The 16,135-nt window shown below is 43.7% G+C and overlaps 1 protein-coding gene across 1 annotated transcript in view; it reads left to right on the top strand.

Annotated features, from left to right (window-relative positions):
* Nucleotides 1–1,836: 1,836 nt before the first annotated feature.
* Nucleotides 1,837–16,135, top strand: part of ppm1e (protein phosphatase, Mg2+/Mn2+ dependent, 1E) — a 26,935-nt gene continuing 12,636 nt past the window's right edge. Inside the window, exons 1-2 of the mRNA XM_079509036.1 lie at nucleotides 1,837–2,018; nucleotides 2,466–2,494. Of these exons, the coding sequence (XP_079365162.1) occupies nucleotides 1,846–2,018; nucleotides 2,466–2,494 (202 nt within the window). The 5' untranslated portion in view covers nucleotides 1,837–1,845. The remainder of the gene's footprint in view (nucleotides 2,019–2,465; nucleotides 2,495–16,135) is intronic.

Consider the following 16,135-nt stretch of genomic DNA (forward strand, 5'->3'; position numbering starts at 1 on the left):
AGGGCGTTCTGCCTTTATTGATAGATATATTGGAGTAATGACAGGAAACGGGGAAAGAGTGACACACAGTAAAGGTCAGGCTCGGGAATCAAACCTCGACAGCTCAGGCTATATCGGAGCAAGTGCTTGGGTGGCGCAGTGGTAAAGTGCCTGCCCACCACCCCAAAGGTTGTGGGTTCGAATCCACCGTGGTGCAGCCGGCGTTATCGAGCATCTCTACACAAAGAGGGAAGCTGGGCAGGCTGGTCACTGCATGTCAATGTCATCCTATGGCTGGGGCGAGAGAAGTGGGATGAAGACTCCACGTCCTCCCGTTGGGTGCTCCTCACGGCTGGTAGGTGAGTCTCGGTAGGATTCAACAGCAGTGACAACGCAGAGATGTGAGTGGGGAGGAATCGATTGGTGACTAAATTGGGGAGGAAACAGGTTTAAGAAGCACCCCAAAAAAGCCATCGGCGCCTATATTTAGTATGTGGCTTAGTGACTATAGCCATTAACGCTCCATGGTATTTTTTACTTCAGTAAAAATCTGAGTTATTTTTCCACCAGTGCCATTGGCTCACCTAAATCAGTAGGGACCATCCCCCATGGACGGGTGCACTTCGTTGAATTACTCACTCAGCAAGTTGCATGGTAATCCGCCCATTGGAAGTGGAAGTAGAAATTGTGTGGAAAGGTCATTTGGTCACCACATTTAGCCATCACACACACACACACACACATACACACACCACAAACCGCTCTCCATCATGGATAACCGTGTGAAAGATGGTGATGAAAATAAATAATAATAGGCCTATATCAGATCTACATTGCTTTTCTAAGTAGTAAAATGCATCTATTATTTTACTATAAAATGGGGAGAAAAGAAATCAGCTTTATTAGGAAAAAAGCACAACAAAACAGTAACACACAAAAACAAGGGGATGAGAAAATCAAATACAATCCTGCACAGTCTCAGAAATGCAATTAAGACCTGCAAAAAAAGCAAACACGTTAGGTATTGAATTGAATTAGCACTTTAGGCCTACATTTGTACTGTATAGGCTAATGTGAAATGTGTCCTCTGCATTAGAGCAGTGAGCAGTCGTGTTGTGGCGCTCTGGAGTATGGTTATGCTGTGCCAGATAAGTGGTTTTACCACTATCAAAAATAGCCTGTTGCAGTGCTTGTAAATAGCCGATTTACAAGCTCACACTTCGCCTCACGATGCATTGTGTTCTGATCTTCCAGAAGGGCGTCTGATCAATATCAACATAATTATACATTTGGACCACCAAATATCAATTTGGGGGTCCTTGACATGAAAAGGTTTGAGAGCTGTAGTAGGCCTGTTATGTTGTCCTTTAAGTTCCACAGCCGTCTGCCATCCAGCCTCCCACCCCTCACTGGGGAATATTCCGGGAGGAAAACGGAAAAGGGGTGAGTTGTCCTGTTACCGGCCTACAGGAGTACACATTTATTATTTATATAAAATGCTGCTCCAGATGTGGTTTTAGGCTTTATTTGAGCAAAAATAGCCTGTAAAACCCTGTCAGTCGACCTCCATCCGCCCACTCTACCCCCTCTCTCTCTCTCGGACGCGCGGCGCGTTCACGAGCCGGCGCAGAGTGGTGGAGAACAACTCCGTCTCCAGCAGCTTTTCCCAGCAGCAGAGCAGCTCTCTCTCTCTCTCTCTCTCTCTCTCTCTCTCTCTCTCTCTCTCTCTCTCTCTCTCTCTCTCTCCTCCCCCCTCCCCCCTCTCTTTCAAAGTGTCAGTACTCAGTAGCCTACAGTAACACTCTCTCTCTCTAGTCTTCTGGAACCGGGCTTTTCTTTTCGTCTCGTCCCGGGAAATGAGAAGCGATGGCCGGCTCTGCAGCAGAGGAGAAAACCTTCCGGAGGTTCCTGGAGCTCTTCCTCCGGGAGATGAGGCCACCTCTGCAGGAGAACGACCCGCTGCCGATGCGCCCTCTGTCGGACCTGCTGTCGGAGGACGAGGTGGAAGGGGAGTGCCTCGACCTGTGCCTCCAGCACCTGTACAAATAGTTGAGTTTTTTTTATTCTTATTATTCTCTCGCTTTATTATGTTTATTGCATTGCAAGTTTGTGGTCATGAATAGATATTCGATTTCTGAAATGTGGTTAAAGTGAGCAAATTATTTTATATTCTCTCGCTTGCTTTAATTGTTATTTTATTAATACATTGTTTTGCACGTTCGTGGTCAGGAATATCCTACGATTTCTGAAATTCAGTTAAAGTGATACAATTATTATGACTCTTTCGCAATATGTTTATTTTATATTTACATTTGTTTTGGCACATTTGTGGTCATTTCAAAATTGTTAAGTTATTATAGAGGCAGGGTTTGGGTTCTCTTATGAGACTAGAGCAGCAGCCCGGCTGATGATGACTCATAGAGCAGAGTATGAGTATGGTAGTGTGTAATTACCGGTATTAGTGTGGTTTTCTTTATTTGTACCAGCTGCGTTGCTTGCCGACAAGAAATACAAGGTGCTCTTGTCGGCAAGCGAACATTTGCTCATTAAAACAAACACGACAGCTTGTTCACAGTTGCTCAATCACCCACTATACTCGTAACTCGTTCATTAAAGTCCGTTTTACACATTATTTTACAGTTGTTGCCATTTACATTACAGTTGTAGCCTTTGTTTTAAATGTATAAAACAGTGCGCACGTTGGAACGTGTCGCGGTTTTTTAATGGTCCTCTCCTCCTGTTCTGTGAGGAGGTGAATCCCCTCCGTTTGTTTTTGCGTAGCACGGGACGTCATTGATCGTTGGCGATCACATCCCATAGCCGGGCGGGAGGGCGGACGGCCGCCTCGCGCTGTGATTGGATAACATGGGTTGTCACGGGCAACCACAGGTTGTAATGTATTAGAGACGGTCAGCTTGCATATAGGGGTCATTTAAGTACCAGAGCCTCTCTGTATCTCGTCTTGTTTCCTCAAAAAATGTTGTAGGTTATTTGTCATTTATTTATATTATCTTGGTGTTCTTATTGTTTTACCGGCTATAGTCTATGGCAGTGGCTTTCATGTCAAGAGCGCCCCAAACTGAATATGAATTTGGGGCCACAAACCCCCATCTGAAAATATTTTGTGCCAGGGATCCCCATTCAAGATTTGTGTTATTTATTTATTTTCAAGCTCAAGGCTTCTACAAGCTCACAACGCATCTAGCATCAAACTTCATACTTCATAAGAAAGTAAATAAATAACACAATTTGTTTTGGAAGACCCTGATGTAAACAAGATTTAGTGCTTTTTTTCTGGTTTCATCCTCGTAGCAGTTTTTGTATTGACCTGTAGTGTAGCAGCCCATTGAAATGTACCCATTCTACATACTGTGAAATTTGTGTGAATACACATTTCAATCAATCAAAACTCCAGAATAGATAACTAGATTTTGATTCTATATTAGCTAATTTCGCCGGGGACCCCCTGGAACCACCCTCCTCAAGGCCCCCCGGGGGTCCCCGGACCCCACTTTGAGAACCACTGCATAAGCTTGAAACGTTGTTTCGCGTCAGCGGAGGCTTGGCAACCAACTGTCCAATCACAGCAGTACCGTCCCTACGGGCTATGGGCTGTCTCCGCGCATCTTCACGGCGGGCTAAAAATAGCTGCAGACACCGGTCACGCCATGAGCCTCAAATCGAAGCCAGATCGTTGCATTCTAATAGCTTTTATTAACACTACACTGATAGGGCTTGTATTGTTGATACAACATCCCCACACAGGCTCAGAGGGCCTATTTATTTAACGTTTTGAAAGCACAGCATCAGCATGCATACTAGATCAGTGTTTCTGATTCTGAACCCTTTCAATTTCAAGAACCCCCCTATGTGTGATGAAGATGCTTCATCTTTGAGACCCAATTTACATTGTAGATTCTCAGTACACTCTCAGAGTTACAGACCTGCCTTAACCTGGCTGTAACCTACAGTCTACTCTCCTTAAAGCATGGTTCTCAAAGTGGGGTCCGGGGAGGGGGTCCCCAGCAAAGGTAGTTAATAATAGCATCACAATCATTTTAACCACTTTATCCATTTATATGTTTGCTATTTAAAAATAGCAGATCTACAAGTCCTTGTACATCGTCTATTTTGGCATTTATAAAATAAATAATATATATAAATATAGAAAATGTTCTCTTCTGCGGGGGTCCTTGGCACAATTCATTTTCAGATGGGTGTCCTCAGTCAAATTACATATTAATTTGGGGGTCCTTTACCCGAAAAGGTTAGAGAACTAACTGCCTTAAAGACCCTGGACCCCACGTTGATAATCACTGCACTAGGATATATATTATATTATTATTACCGGTACTACAGTACTACTACTACCAGTCTACCACACACCTTCAAATTGACAAATCAGACACATGTCACAGATTCTTTGGACAGTTTCAGATGGATCATGGAAGGGCAAATTAAATGGAACATACAAACTGTATCACAGAGAGCAATGTCCACCAATGTACGCACCTGACTCACTAGAGGGAAGTATAAAGAGGACATGAAGCCTATGACGTCAGAGAATAGGCTAATATTATCTTACCATATATAGGCTCATACTAGAATAGAGAACGGAATATAAATGTAACCTTCTGCAGTCTGTGCTGCTGCTGTTGTCTTCCTCTGAGATGTGACCAACGCCGGGTGGCGGGTGGTAGTTTACTATTCCTCTTTCTCGTGCCCGACATGTTGCTTAGTTACTTTGTTGCTAAATAAAGTTAGTCGATTTTTGGGGGGCGCCTGCTGGCCTAGTGGTCCAAGTGCATGCCAAAGGCTCTGGCCTGACAGCGCTTTGCATGTTCGAAAACCGTTTATGACGACCTTTGCTCCCCCATCTCTCTCTCCCTCAGAAAAGCAAAAAACAAATGATCTTTTTTTATCTTTTTTTTAAAAAAGAAAAAAAAAGTTAGGCGATTTACAGGTCTGTAGTACGCTCTTTGTTAGTGGGAGCCGGTGAATTTACAGTACATGTGCTCCTCTGCCTCTGCAGTCTGTGGATATCTGCTTTTTATATACACATTAACAATGAATAGACAATACACCCCAGTCCAAAATAATAACACAACTGAGGTTACATTATTTCACATGAACCTAAATGCAAAATATGCACTTGCTGGTGGAGAAGAAGATGAAGAAGAAGATATTGAGGTTAAGAAGTAGAGAATGAAGCCCTATAACTTGAGCAGGGCAGACAAACTCTTCTCTGAGCCGTAATGCTCTCTTTGGCCTGATTTCTGAGGCCGAAATAGACGCAGAAACTGTGCTGGGAATGACAGTGTTGGAAGTAGTCATCTAGGGCAGAATGGCAAGGATAAAACTTGTTTGACTATCTCCATCTCGGAGATCGGTACTTTTACTGGCCAGTTTACACGACCTAAATTAAATGTACAATGTTTAATCCATTGAGACCTGGAACGCATCCATGTCACGTTAGCGTTTAACCACATTAACCATTAACCCATTTTGGGCGGGAACCCCTTTTGGTGTTTTAAACATTGTTATAATTTAGCTATTGAAAAATAGCAGATCTACAAGTTCATAGCGCGCCACCGAGTGGCGCGCTATGAACTTGTAGATCTGCTATTTTTGAAAAATCATTAAAATGTGCCTCAAATCTTTCAGAAAATTGTCATGATTTAGAAAACTTTTTTTTTTAAATTTCGACGTCAGGCCTGAATGGGTTAATGGCAAAGTAACTTTTCTAACACCACCTCGTACTGTGTACAAGCAATTAGTGCCTTTTCTTGTAAGAGGAAAGTGGAGCTCGTAATTTCATGCATCCCTGTATACTTAACAGGTTTGAACTTGGAAAGCCCAATGTATTCTTTGTCGTACAACGGAGCATAAATTAGGGCAGCGATACCTGTGGCCGGGGGCCCATTGGTTGGCCATGAGGATATTGCAATTCCCCCACAATTGATTGGCAAAACATTACGATTTTATTGATAATATAACATTAATATTAGAGACTATAGAACACTGAACTTCGGCCTGGAAGGTCATGGTTGTGCAGGTGCTGGCAACTCTGTGTATGGGTTTCATAGCTTGGGTGCAGCAAGTTGTGCAAGTCGTGTGGTAAGTAGCCTCGTAGCACTTGCCTTGACGACCTTGCAGGCTTATGCAATGCCTAACAGATGCCAGATTCATTTGCAGACCTGCTATCCTGTAGTGTACTGTAGTTTCAATGTACAGATTATAATTTATGTTTTGATATTATACTGTTTAGACGTTCTTGGTTTACAAATGTATCCTAGATGCATTTGACGTATTACCTCGTGTTTACCTTGATTTATTGTCTCCACCAGGCCGAAGGCATGGGGAGAGAGTATTTGTCTCCACCAGGCCGAAGGCTCCGTCCGTGTTTGTGTGTGTCCGTCCGTCCGTCCGTCCTTCCGTCCGTTACCAGCTAATCTCCAGCACCGTTAATCCGGTCGATGCCAAACTTTGCACACACACTCCCTGGAAGCCAACGATGAACCTCTGCCCCACATTTTCCAGAGCGGCCTGTTATAGCACCACCATGAGGCAGCTTTTCACATTTTATTACCTATAACTGCACCGATCTGCGTGAAACGTTGCATGCACACTCCCTAGACGTCAAGGACAAACCTTTGACCTACGCCACCAGGAGGCCGACTTTTGTAAAAAACATTTTTTGATATTACCTCAAATCATGAACGTAGCGTGCAATTTACGTGAAATCTTTCACACACTTTCTTACTAGGCTGACGAATATATCCCACCCTTTTCACATTGGCCTGTTATAGCACCACCATCAGGTGGAGTTTTGCGAAACACATTTTTGGAACAAAATGCCTCAAATCATCCAATTGCCATCAAAGGCATAAGAACAAACCCTTTTCACATTGGCCTATTTTAGCGCCACCAGTAGGCCACAACCTGACCTGCCCTTGTGGAGACCTGTGCCCAGGGATCTAGTGCATATGCCCCCGCGTTCTCTCGCCTCGGCTGCTAAGAACAAACAACGTAAAGAAGACATGTCATGGACGCTATTCTTTTCTGTAAAACCTTGAGAAATTAGTTTTCATTGTGATACCGAAACTTAAAATAGGAACTGGAATCCTAAAGTATACTACGTTAGTTCCATTGATCCACGCGGCCCACCCATCTGACCACCTGATTTAGGATGGGTGGGCACCGAACATGAACTAGGCATTAGATGTAGCACCTTCCTGTAAAGTGTAAACTGCCAGGGACTCAAGATCCACCATCGTAAAAGCGTGGTTACATAAAATTGTATCAAACAAAACATTATATAACTCCTGAAAAGACAAACATTGCACTGCATTAAAGTAGTACAAAGCAAAGCAAAGCAAAGTTACTATATTTACCCAGGGTAACTGGACTAAGCATCAGATACTTGTTTACAGCCAGGCCCTGCTCATAGAACATTTCATGGTAGTGGTTCAATGCCTTGCTCAAGGGCACTTCAGCGGTGGTAATTCTAACGTGCCGGTCCGGGGATACGAACTGGCGACCTTCCGGTATCAAGACCGCTCCGCAAACCGTTCGGCCACCGCTGCCACCATACTTCCTATCGTATTGTTGCATCAATGCGCGTCACGTGTGTAGTCTGACGTCACAAGCACACCCCCCGCCCCCGGGCCATAAGGAAATCGTCCCAATCATTTACTACTAAAATATATTCTTAATATAAGAGCTGTCTTCCAAAAATGTAATAAAATAAGTCCGGGCATTCTGCCAGTATCGTTTTTGACACAGTCTGAGATTTGTAGGCGTGCTTGTATTTTCAGCTTCTTTGGATACATTTGTAATGTTCAGGCTTCGATATATGCTTGGGCAAAATGCCTGGACCATATTTTTGTCATTTTTAGAACGGTTCTTATATTGAGTGATTTAACGAAAATTTAAATAAAATCGTATAATGTTTAGTCAACTAAAACTAGACAAAAGTTTATTCAAGGGGGAATTTTATTCAAAATTTGTAAATTTAAATCAAAATGTGTTTTGATATTTAAATAAAGCCCGTTTCCACCTTGAGTGACTGGACTTTGATTTGTATGCCTTTGTGGCATATTTGTTCCTCTCTTTCTGACGTCTAGGACTTTCCAAAATTGGGGATCAGCATCACACTCAACATTCTGCCATTGGTCTATTCCTCAGACCTTGCTATTTTCTTGTTTACATGTCTTTATGACCCAGAGGACATGGCTTTGATGTCAGGACTTTGACACTGTTCAAAGAGTGTGCACATCTAAATGAGTAGCTGTATTTAGGACAGGTGCTGGACATCATCTAAACGAGTAGCTGTATTTAGGACAGGTGCTGGACATCATCTAAACGAGTAGCTGTATTTAGGACAGGTGCTGGACATCATCTAAACGAGTAGCTGTATTTAGGACAGGTGCTGGACATCATCTAAATGAGTAGCTGTATTTAGGACAGGTGCTGGACATCATCTAAACGAGTAGCTGTATTTAGGACAGGTGCTGGACATCATCTAAATGAGTAGCTGTATTTAGGACAGGTGCTGGACATCATCTAAACGAGTAGCTGTATTTAGGACAGGTGCTGGACATCATCTACACGAGTAGCTGTATTTAGGACAGGTGCTGGACATCATCTAAATGAGTAGCTGTATTTAGGACAGGTGCTGGACATCAAGGCAAGAACCAAACAGAAGGTTAATTAAAACATCCACACGCTGGTTTTAAGCTCCCAAACAATTTAATTAATGGCGCAATGTTTTTTGACCATCAGGCATACACGATTATTTAACTTTGGAGGCGTAAGAGTATTGTGAAAAATGTGTGTTTGTGATGTAGCCTATTTCTGTGCATAACATGAATTCGTGTGATGACTGGAATTCAAAGTGTAGTTCTGGCTTTTTGTGAAACCCAGCTGTTTTCTCGTGACCTTGGATATTTTTCAGTTTCTCCACTCTCTCTCTCTCTCCCCACCCCCTGTCATTTTAGTGTATATATATATATATATATATATATATAGTATTGGTATCTATTCGTATAGAGAGTATGCACGTGACATCATCACCATACCCGGAAGTTATGCGGGAACGCCTACTGAGTGGCAAAAAAATACTTTCTGTCCTTGACAGCCCATACATAGTACCAGCCTACCAGGGATATCCCCAGCTAAATTACTTAATATAGTGCCACAATCATTTTATCTACTTATTTTAATGATATTTTATATTTTGACTATTCAAAAATAGCAGATAATATACAAGCTCATATGAGCTTGTAGAATCTGCCATTAAAAAAAAAATAGTGAGCATTTCTGCAAATGTTTGATATATTTTTAAAGCAAAGCTTTTCTTTACTCAAATGTTTGCTTCTGGAGGTCCCTGGAATGAGATATTTTGAGATGGGGGTCCGTAGCAAGATAGGCCCACTATATAATTTTGGGGGTCCTTGTAATGAAATGGTTTGATAACCACTGATTTGGCAACATAGGTTTTTCAGAAGACATTTTTTGAATCAGCCTGAGGTCTTAATGGGTTAAAAAAAAGGGGAAATAAAACTTGAGAACCATACATGCAATGCATCAAAAGCTAAACCTTACACAACCTTACCCGCTCTTTTAGCTGGACTATATTAAAACCCATCTAAGAACATTTCTTCACTGGAACTATTTACATTTTACGTTTGTCTCTCACTTCCTCTTGTCTTTGAGGCCATCTCTCTGTCCCGTAGCATTTGGATGAAATGTGAGGTTATAAATGAAACAATTCAGCAGTATAATAATTGGAGGTGCTGAGGGCACTGACATCGTTGCTCCCATTATCACTTTGTCAGATCATCAGCTCCACGCAAAACCGCCCTTTGTCTCGTAACAATTTGTATTTTATTCAAATCTGTAGGGAGGGCTGTGGACAATGACGGCACCTGCTCACAAGTAAAATCCTGAGAGTTAATGTAACTGAGAGTCTACAAATGGAATCAAAATGGATTCTTTATTTGACCTTTTACACTCTTTTTGCAGTGCAGTGCAGTAGCATCTCTTGGTTGAGTAAAAAAAATCTATATCTGAGATCACTTCACTGTGACGTTTTCAGTGACCACTGCACTGATGCAAGCATACAATCTCCTCCTCTGTTGTCCTGTTGTCTGTCTGAACGTAAATATGAATAGGAGTCAAATGCACCTCAAAAACAATACACAATAGTAGTACGCAAACGTAAGACAGGTGTTTAGCTATGACATATAAAGGAATAAAGCTTTTATTAGAGGAAGTCACGTGGAATGGAAAAACCTCTTTCACAAGTGAGATCTAAAACAGGCCCAAAGCATTATAAAAACATAAAACGACAGATAAACCGATTAAAGCAACAGTAGATTGATGGACCTTTACTGATCCCCTGAGGGACATTCAGTTGTCATGGCAGTACCACGGACAGAGAGCGAACAGGCAGCACAGATGCAGACAAAAAACAATCATAATAAATACAGGTATGGTACCAACATACAGTGGTGGAAAGTAACCAAGTACATTTACTTAATTACTGTACTTAAGTACAATTTTGTTATTTGTACTTTAATAAGCATGTCAAACTTTCAGTAGGCCTACTTTTACTTACATTACTTACTACATTTCAGAGGCAAATATTGTAGTTTTACTCCACTACAATTATTTGTAGATCTGCTATTTTCAAAAATATCTATGGGACATTCTGCATAACGAGTACTTTCTACTTGTGGTACTTTAAGTATATTATTTCAATAATACTTTTGTAAATTTAGAATATCCAGACTTTTACTTCTACATTGCAATTTTGATACTTTTGCTTAAGTTGTTAAGTAAAACATGTGAGTACTTTATCCACCACTGCAGAGAACATACAGCAACATACAGAGATGATAGTGTTCCAAAAATCCAACAGGAGATGTAGTGCCTTGCTCAAGGAGGGCTATGGACAAGGCCTCCTTTACAAATTGTCAATTACTGGTCTGTAACTCGGAGAGTGTGGGAATGGGACCATGTGGACCCGTACGGGTCCATTTGGTCGTATTCATACACTCTCAGAGTCAACTGAACACGCAGGATTTTTTTAAGTGTGGATTGGCGTCCCAGAGATTCAAACAAATATATTATTAAGCCTTGATCTAATACGTCAAACTGGGTCCTTGAAATAAAAACGGTAGGCTACAGAATGACACGCACACACGCACGCACGCACACACACGCACGCACGCAGGCAGGCACGCACGCGCACACACACACACACGCACACACACACACGCAACAGCCTCCTCTTTTACATCAGCCCAATAGACAGACAGTGTGGGACTTCCGCCGGGCCGGGCTCCCTCCCGGTGGCATTTCCTCCTCCTGGTTGATAATGATTGTGTGTGTGTGTGTGCTCGCGTGTGTGTGTGTGTGTGTGTGTGCGCGCAGAGCATCGCCGGCCGGCGCGCTGCTCTGCGCACGCTGTGCAGCCAACGTCAGCGCCTCCTGTCATGCAGCCTCGCTGATTAGTTTGTCTCTGGGCTGAAGATCTAATAATAGACTCCGCAAAGGAGCAAGAGATCGCTCTTCTAGCCCCTGTTGTGTGTGTGTGTGTGTGTGTGTGTGTGTGTGTGTGTGTGTGTGTGTGTGTGTGTGTGTGTGTGTGTGTGTGTGTGTGTGTGTGTGTGTGTGTGTGTGTGTGTGTGTGTGTGTGTGTGTGTGTGTGTGTGTGTGTGTGTGTGCGCATGCACGCGTTTGTGAGGGCGTGATCGACGTTTGCCTTTAAACGATGACAGATGAGGAGAATAAGATTGCGATTTCCTCGCGCTGGAGGGTGGGTGGTTACGGGGGATGTACATTTTAACCGAAGAGGAACGTGTGTGTGTGTGTGTGTGCGTGCGTGTGTGAGTGAGTCAACATTCCTGGAGGGGGGCCGGGGTATCGGGGGTGGGGAGGGTAGGGCTCAGTGGCAAAACGACGCATCAGCCCACGCATCCATCCGCCTGCTCTCGTGAGAGAAGATGGTGCTCCGTTTAAAACAAAGAAAAGGAATCGTTTTGAAGTCATTTGGAGCTTCTTAACGCATACTGTATATACCGTCTATTCTTAGTAAAAACGGACATGCAGCTGGCACTGTACTTGGTGCACTCCCCCCGTACACAGACCGAGTCTCTTTGCTGAACATTGCAGATGTGCAAGCTATATAAATATTTTATGATCAGCTATTTTAGGAGAATGTTCCCCCCAGAATAGGGTTGCTATAGGGCTCAAGTGGTTAAAGAGCGCTAGATTGTGTCATAGATACTTTTTAAATAAGGCTTTCCGGACCCAACCCCCATTTTGTTATTATAATGTAAAAATGCGTCCATATCTATATTGGATATATCTAGCACAATTAAAATAAATAACTCAAATAAAATAACAAAAAGAACTGCTATTTTGGCATCACACTGTCCAACAAAGAAGCATACAATAGGGTTTAACCACTTGAACCCCAGCATCCATATTCTGGGAGGAACATTAGCCAAAATAATAGTCCAGTACTGTACAAGGCCGAATCGGGTCCAGTTTACCAAGTCTAACACGTAGTGTTTAAGTTGTTGGGCAGGACATTGAGAGCATAGGCAACAAAGGTCATGAACCAGGGTCAAACCTAAGGTGTTGCAAACAAGTGCTTTATGGCACATAGACCGGGGGGTTGATCAGAACTATACCGCACACAGTATGTGGGCACGGTTCCCCCAGGCCGCTTGTAAAACCCAACAAGATACGATAAGGATAGAATGCCTGGGCCTCCTTCCTGTGCTCCCCTCCTCCCCCTCTCCTCCTGCTGCCAGTGGTCCCCCCCCCCCGCTGGGAGAGCTGATAGACAGTAATTGAGAGAGAAGAGGCTCTTCTCAAACCCCATTTAAACAGCCACGTCCTCCACAGCTGTAAACAAGCGCAATCCAGCTTCCTCTGACGCACGCACGCACGCACTCATGCATGCACACTTACACACGCGCACACAAAGTGATGGAATAGGTATTGAGATGTGGTTCTCCAAATGTTTCATGGCCAGCTAGGGACCACTCTCCTGAAAATGTGTTTTGTGCCAGGGAGGGACGTACCGTAATGTTCACTTATTTTCAAGATTTGTTTGAAAATAGGGGCGGAGAGGGTGTTGGTGTGTGGCGACAGGGAGGGAGGGAGGAGGGAGGGGGGAGGGAGGGAGGGAGGGAGGAGGGAGGGAGTTGGAGGTGGTGACGGGGGCATTTGCATGGTGACACGTGTCTCTCAACCTCACCAGAGCAGGAAGCTCAACCAAAACATGGATTAACCTCAGCAGGAAGGTGTGTGGTTTGGGGAAGTGATGGAACCCACCGCTTACCCCCTGCTCCACCCAATACCGCTGAAATGTCCTTGAGCAAGGCACCCCCAACTATAGGCCTGTCACAATTGTTACATACTCGCCTAATCGCAATTCTTTGAGCTAATCGCAATTATTTTTCGTCGTCAAATGTTTCCATGTTGAAAAATGGGGTACAGGCATAAGTTCTGACATACTAATAGCCCGACACCCCAAACCCTAATTAACCCTAACCGCAAGCACGACGCAACGCACATGTCGGACCAACGCATGGCGGGAGCTACTGGTGATTTGCGCATGTTGGACTTTTGGTGTGTCGGATAAACGTGTGCACCCCGAAAAAAATAGCCATACATTTTCAGTTTTCAAAAATAGCGGAAATAGTTGATCTAGAACTAGAACAAGCTTACAACACTTGTGTGTTGTGTACGCTTGTAGATCTGCTATTTCTGAAAATGTATGGACATTTGTAATTTTTTTCCGAATGTGTGCGTACGAAGGCTAAAAGGCCAAACAGAAATACAAATGTTCCAATGTTCAATGCAATGCAGACACATTTAAATCGTTAAATCGTTGCCAGTAGTAGGCTACAGTATAAGACTGTGGTCGTACTGGACAGTTCCCAGGTCTGTGTCATTTTAGCCTTTTGCGTTGTCACTTTGTTGTGAACTTGTACATCTGTTGTTTTTGAACATTGTTGAAAAAATCTTGAAAGAGAACTACAGATTTAGAAGGCTGTGTGTGTGTGTGTGTGTGTGTGTGTGTGTCTGTCTGTCTGTCTGTCTGTCTGTCTGTCTGTCTGTCTGTCTGTCTGTCTGTCTGTCTGTCTGTCTGTCTGTCTGTCTGTCTGTCTGTCTGTCTGTCTGTCTGTCTGTCTGTCTGTCTGTCTGTCTGTCTGTCTGTCTGTCTGTCTGTCTGTCTGTCTGTAATGCAGAGCGTTGCTGAAAACGAGCCTTCGTGCTCAGCACACCTATACCCTGGTAAAGGTACTGGTGATTCCAATTACATTTTATTTAGTTGTGTTCGTGCAATTACAATATGCTCTGACGTTAATTCCAAACCCTGCATCTATAAGACGGCAGATAGACTACAGGAGGCGTTGAAAGACCACTATGCCTTCCACAAGAGTTGCCATGGAAACCAGTGATGCCTCATCGGTTTATTTAACAGCACAGATGGAATGGGTTTGAAATGAATGTCCAGAATTGTTGTCTAAATATACAGTATTCTTAAAAAATCATACCCGTGTGAAGTGAGTGGTGCAACTCTGTGTGGGAGTCCCCGGGGGGGTCCCCGGAAGTTCCAGACCCACAGGAACGCGGCCAGGGCGCCGGCCCGGTTCCGGCAAGCCGCCCCACGTCCGAAAGGGTCGGGAAATGACAGAGTTACTAGAGTTACTTTTTGATAGTTATAATATATTTGTGAAAGGGATCCTCTGCCTTTGACAAGAGACTGCAGTAGCATATATGGGTAGCTCAGTCGGTATAGATCGCTCGCCTTTGGATCACAAGGTCAAGGATTGTATTGTGAAGGGAGCTGATGGTATTGGTAGGTGTGGCGCTCGGCTCCGCCTCAGCAATCCATCTCCCAGGGGTCTAGTGCAGGGGTTCCCAACCCTCCCAACCTCCCAATCTATTTCCACGGACCGGCTGACAGTTCATAAAATGTTCGCGGACCGGCATGGCTGGGGGGTGGGGGGGGGGGGGCGGGGGTGCGTTGCGGTCGCTCATTGACCATATCATTGATCCTGGTGACGCACGGTTATAGATTCATGGTCGGGAAAACTTCTCGCTTCTCCCTTCTCGCGTACCAGTTAGTGGGACATGTCCCGCGTACCAGCACAGGTACACGTACCAGTGGTTGGGAACCTCTGGTCTAGTGCATTAACGGGGATAGACTCCCCGTTCTCAGCTGATACAGACAATAAGCCCCTCTTGCATGCTCACTTACAGTGACGTCGTGTATACAGTGTTAATAAAACTCTGAGTGTACAAATGGACCCTTACAGGTCCATTTGGTTCCATTGGTACACTCCCAGAGTCAAATGAACTCAGGTGGTATACATTAGCCTGGTTAATAAACCAGACCGAATCAGCCGTTGGCAAAAACAAAATTGCCTGCCAGCGGATTAGGGTCTGGCGAGGCTCAGTAGCACGCCTCTTTCCTACAACCGAGAACAGGTCGGGCCAATCGGGACACGGTATGCAATATGGGCGGGCTTTGGTACAGTGACGTTCAATGCTTGAGACCTTTGACTGACAGTAGCTCTGACCAATTGCGTCAAAGAGAAAATGTTTGAACCCGCCCCCCGGGAAATGAAATCCAAGTGGAGCCAGCCCAGACTAATATACCGCGACAGTGTTGTGTGATATTAGTCTGGCTTATTAGCCACTGCCAGGCTAGGTATACATAGCTAGTACACCAGTGGTTCCCAAACTTTTTAGCCCAAGACCCAAAAGAGAGATTAGACGTTTGCCCAGGACCCAAACTAGTGAAACTAGCAGATCTACAAGCTCACAACGCGTCGCTTTGCGCTGTGTTGTGAGCTTGTAGATCGGCTATTTTCACTACTTCTTAAACGTTTTCAAATTTATGGAATTTCTTCGATTTGTCTTTTCTTTTTCTTTTTATTCTTCATGAAATCACTGAAAATTACTAATTCATGACAATAATTGTTGCTTTTACTTGGGAATGATTTTTGAAAATGTTTTTGAGATAATAATAATAATAATTAAAAACAAAATGTAGGAAACAAAAAATAAAGGGGGCCATAAAAATGTGTCCTCCACCCACAGTGTTTGGGAACCACTGGGCTAC

Source organism: Electrona antarctica, assembly GCF_951216825.1.
Source record: "Electrona antarctica genome assembly, chromosome: 8".
Lineage (NCBI taxonomy): Eukaryota > Metazoa > Chordata > Actinopteri > Myctophiformes > Myctophidae > Electrona > Electrona antarctica.